At 38.2% G+C, this 5,438-nt stretch overlaps 1 protein-coding gene across 1 annotated transcript in view; it reads right to left on the reverse strand.

The window, feature by feature from the left end:
- Positions 1-5,438, reverse strand: part of LOC103198537 (poly [ADP-ribose] polymerase tankyrase-1) — a 326,026-nt gene that overhangs the window by 45,060 nt on the left and 275,528 nt on the right. The window contains exon 22 of the mRNA XM_007942708.2: positions 1,608-1,728. Within this exon, the coding sequence (XP_007940899.1) occupies positions 1,608-1,728 (121 nt within the window). The remainder of the gene's footprint in view (positions 1-1,607; positions 1,729-5,438) is intronic.

Consider the following 5,438-nt stretch of genomic DNA (forward strand, 5'->3'; position numbering starts at 1 on the left):
ATTTGTCCTTTTGTGACTGACTTATTTCACTCAGCATAATGTCCTCCAAGTTCATCCACGTTATGCGGTGTTTTGCAGATTCTACATTATTCTTTAGCGTGCTGTAACCATTTTTGAACTGTCTTCAGCAAAATTTCACTTGTGTGTGATATTAATGGTATTGTTTTAATAATTCCCACATTCTGATGGATCATCTTTCTTTGGAATTGGCACTAATACTGATCTTTTCCAGTCAGTTGGCCAGGTAGCCATCTTCCAAATTTCTTGGCATAAATAACTAAGAGCATGCGACTCCACATCCATTTGTTGAAACATCTCAATAGGCATTTCATCAATTCCTGGATCCTTGTTTTTTGCCAATTCCTTCAGTGCAGCCTAGACTTCTTCCTTTAGTGGCATGGATTCTTGATCATATGCTACCTCCTGAAATAGTTGGACATCAACCAATTCTTTTTTGTGCAGTGACTGTGTATTCCTCCCATCGTCTTTTGATGTTTTTTGCATTGTTCAATATTTTGCCCATAAAACCAAAGCCAAACTCACTGCCATAGAGTTGATTCTGACTCATAGTAACCCCCTTGGATTTCTAAGGCAGTAAATTTTTATGGCTGTAGATTGCCCAGTCTTCCTTCCACAGAGTGGCTGGTGGGTTTTGAAACACCAACCTTGTGGTTAGCAGTCAAATGCCTTAGGGACTAACACCACCAGAGCTTCTTATTTTGCCCACAGAATCCTTCTATATTTCAACTCAAGGCTTGAATTTTTTCTTCAGTTCTGTCAGCATGAGAAATGCTGAGTGTTCTTCCCTTCTTTACTTATCATAGGTTCCAAAATAAATCATCCTTATTGATTTCAGAGATTAACTGAAATACAGGTAAGTAAGACACAAGCTCAAAACCTCCTAACTTTCTGTTTCATGTCACTTTTGCAATTTTATTAGCTCTGTAGCCTAATTCAAGTTGTTTCCTTTCTCTTCTTTGCTTTCCTATAATGAAAATACTTTTAGCAAAGACTGAAATGATAAACATGGAGACATGCCAAAGAGAAAGATAAGAGACTTGTAAAAGCAAAGTACAATGGAAAAAACAGAGTTGACAGTTATGAGGGAGGGAGAAAGTTTCAAGATGAGCTAAGAGAGGAAAGTCAGAATTATAAAATGCCATGTTATCAATACTTGATTTTATCCAAAAAGCAACAAGAGTCTCTTGAAGGTTTTTAAGCAGCAGCGTGATATGATCATACACTCATTTTAAAAAGAGTTCTTTAGTTACAGCATAGTGAATATGGTGGAGAGAGGCAAAGGTAAAGGATGGAGATAAGGTGGAAGACAACTGTGACAGACAGGAAGAGAGATGGTAGTGGCTTAGATTAGTGTGATAACAATGAGGAAAGACAGAGGTACAGAAATTCCAGAGATACTTCAGATACAAAGTGTGGAGGGAGAGGAAAGAATGACATTCAGATTTCTGGGATAAGCAACTGGATGGAGAATAATGTCAGTTAAGTGCATGAGGTCTGGAGTCAGAATGCCTGAGTTTAATGCTAGTCCTGACACTTAGCTTGTACCACTAATTTCCAATGTATATATTTTTTTCTGAATAGCTTACCTTGTTGCCCACCTAAAAGTCTTTCTACTCCTTTGATTAATTTGTGGCGGTGTCCATAGGCATTGATGCCTATTTCTTTTAACTCTTCATGACCCATATCAGCTAATACATCTAATGTGATCTGAAAAATAAAATAAAAAGAGTTCCAGAGGACATGAGCTCTCCCATTTGTCTATGATGCTATAATTTCACTCAAATTAAGAAAATTCTTTTATTTCTGTTATAAACATGAACTTACAATCTTCTTCAAGTTGCCTTAATAAAAATCTCATCAGCTTTTTGCTCACTCAAAATACTAATTATTTTGCTTTTTAACCAATTAAAAATTTAAAAAGGAGAAACAATGTTATATAAATACAAAATGATCATTGCTGTATTTCCCATTTACTTTTTACTATTTAATTCTACTACCTTCTGCTTGCCTCAAGATATAAGAAAGAACAATCAGTAGCTTAAAAGCGGGAAACACCAGAGCTCAGTTTGCAGCAGGTAGTGGAGAAGAATGGTAGGAAAAAGGGAGAAGTGTTTTAACACCATTAAAAACAATGTGGTCAAAGGAGTGCACAGTTTTAGGCAAGTAGATTTTAGATAAAGAGAAAACTTCCCAATGCTAAGCAATATTCAAGCATGGAATAGGCTGTCCTATAAAGTAGTGATATACATATTACAAGTATTTATAGCTAGATTACAGATCGTTTTATAGAGAAACTATATAAAGTATTCCAATTTGGAGAAGAAAACAGAGTAAACGGATTTTAAATTCTCAGATTTTACAACCCCTGTTGCATAACATACATTCTACTTTTGTACAAAATTGTGGTTTTAAATTCTTGGTTATTCACCCCTGGAGATACGATTAGTTGGCTACGACCATGACTCAAAATAATCTAATTCCTTCATGGAATAAGATTGACTATGACTCTAGCACCACCCAGTGGCAGTGTTCTGAACATTGAGGCCTGAACATGAAATTTTCTGGCCCAGAAAAGACTGGTCAGAAATCCAAGTACTAGTCCACAAGATAGGAGCTCTGGTGGCGTAGTGCCCAAGGCACTTGGCTGCTAACCAGAAGGCTGGTGGTTCAAAGCCACCATTCACTCCTCGGAAGGAAGATGGGGTAATCTACTTCCGTAGTGATACTGCCTCGGAAACCCAAGGACGGGTCACTGAGTCAGCTCCCTCTCGATGGCACACAACAACAACAACAACAACAACAACCGTCCATAAGATACACCTTTGCTTTCTTTTTCCTTGGAAAACTCAACTTCTTTCTGACTCAAACTAGCTATTTTTATCTATCTATAAAACTCATTCTACTTTTATACCTGTACATAACATTTTGAAAACTGACTAATTCGGAGCTCTGATTCTTATTTTCAGAATGAAATACCATACAGTAAGTCTGATATCAGTGAGCACAATGAGAATCCATTATACATTTTTTGGAAATTATTTACTATATTGCCTGTGTGGCCATTTAAGAAATAATTGGTCCACTGGAAAAAAAAAATGGCCAATTCATATCTAATCACTCAAAGGAAGTTTTTAACAGAACTTTCAAAAAGATACATACAGTTCTGAAATACATATATTTGAGACAGAATTGTTCACAAAATAATAGGTGCCTTTACATTTTTTAGCTAGAAGTGGTTTAAATGCAATTTGGAAACCATGTGAGTTGGAACTGACTCACTGGCAACAGGTCATATACCAAGCATAGTAGAAAACAAACAAACAAAAACCCAAACCAAACTCACTGTCATTAAGTTGATTTTTACTCATAGTGACCCCGATTGGGTTTGTTTCCAAAGTTGTAAATCTTTACAGAAGTAGACTGCCTCAACTTCCTCCCATGAAGCAGCTGGGGGGTTTGAACCGCTGACCTTCTGGTGAGCAGCCAAATGTCTTCTTACCCACTATGCCCCCAGAGTTCCTTAGCATAGTATAAAGCACCTTATTAACACCATTACCTCATTTAATCCTCACAATGACCCATGAAGCACCACTAATATTCTTATGAGGAAAACAAAGCTCAGAGAAATCCTGACAATAGCACACAGAAGAACTGAGACTCCTGTCTTTCTCCTGCTTATATTTCTTTAAAAAATTGACCAGAAAGCAAAAGTAACTAAATATTAAGTTATGTTGCTTTGAATTACATGGTGTTCAATTTGTTCCCATAATTAACAGGCAGTGACCACTGGAAAACCTTAAATGTCAAGCTAAGAATTTAGATATATGTTCATTCGCTCATTTACTGATTCATAAAAAAAAATGCTTAATGATCACCATCATGTATGTCTGTATGTCTGTATTTAAATATATATGTATATCTATATCTGTCTTCAAATATATATGGATGTGTGTGTATGCGCACACACACACACACACACACATAACCACACGGGAGCTCTGGTGGTGTAGTGCCTAAGGAATCTGACTGCTAATCAGAAGACTGGCAGTTCAAATCCACCAGCCACTCCTCAGAAGAAAGAGTGGGCAATCTACTTCCATAGAGATACTGCCTCGGAAACCCAAGGAGGGGTTGCTATGAATTGGAACCGACTGAACGGCAGTGAGTTTGGTTTGGTTTATATGTTTGTGTGTGTCTGTATGTGTATAATATACATACATACATATATACACACACACACACAAACATATATATATATATATGTATATATATATATATACACATACACACACACACACAAAATTTAAGTCTAAAAAGAAAGCTCACTATAGGTCAGAAACATAAATAATCGATTCAAATTACAGGTAGTAAAAGGTGATATGAAGTGCTGTTGTTAGGTGCAGTTGAGTCACCTCCAACCCATAGCAACCCTATGTACAACAGAACGAAACACTGCCCAGTCCTGTGCCAGCCTCACTATTCTTACTATACTGGAGCCAATTGTTGCAGCCACTGTCAGTCCATCTCACTGAAGGCTTTCCCTTTTTTCGCTGACCCTTCACTGTACCAAGTGTGATATCCTTCTCCAGGGAATGGTCCCTTCTGACAACACAACCCAAGTAGGTGAGATGACGTCTGGCCATTCTTGCTTCCAAGGAAGATTCCAGCTGCACTTCCTCTAGGACAGATTTCTTAGTTGTTTTAGCAGTCTATAGTACTTTCAGCATTGTTTGCCAGCACCACAATTCAAAAGCATCAACTCTTCTTTAGTCTTCCTTATTCACTGTCCAGCTCTCACATGCATATGAGGCAAGTGAGAATACCATGGCTTGGGTAAGGCACACCTTAGTCTTCAAGGAGACATCTTTGCTCTTCAGCACTTGAAAGAGGTCTTTTGCAGCAGATTTAGCCAATGATACACGACATCTGATACGTGGCTGCTGCTTCTATTGGCGTTGATTGTAGAACCAACTAATAGGAAGTCTTTGACAACTTCAATCTTTTCACCATTTATTGTGATGCTGCTTATTGGTCCTGTTGTGAGGATTTTTGTTTTCTTTATATTGCGGTGTAATCAACAATGTACAGTGTAGTCTTTAATCTTCATCAGTAAGTGCTTCAAGTCATCCTCACTTTCAGCAAGCAAAGTTGTGTCGTCTGTGTATTGTTGTTGTTAAGTGCCGTCGAGTTGTTTCCGACTCATAGCGACCCCATGCACAGCAGAACGAAACACTGCCCGATCCTGCGCCAGCCCCACAAACCCTGCTATACTTGAGCCCATCATCGCAGCCACCATTATCAATCCATCTCCTTGAAGGCCTCGCCCTCTTTTGTCGACCCTCCACCCTACCAAGCATGACATCCTTCTCCAGGGAATGGTCCCTTCTGACAACATGACCAAAATAGGTGAGACGAAG

Source organism: Orycteropus afer, unplaced genomic scaffold (genome assembly GCF_000298275.1).
Source record: "Orycteropus afer afer isolate SDZICR_OR568_19922 unplaced genomic scaffold, OryAfe1.0 scaffold00095, whole genome shotgun sequence".
In the NCBI taxonomy this organism is placed as follows: domain Eukaryota; kingdom Metazoa; phylum Chordata; class Mammalia; order Tubulidentata; family Orycteropodidae; genus Orycteropus; species Orycteropus afer.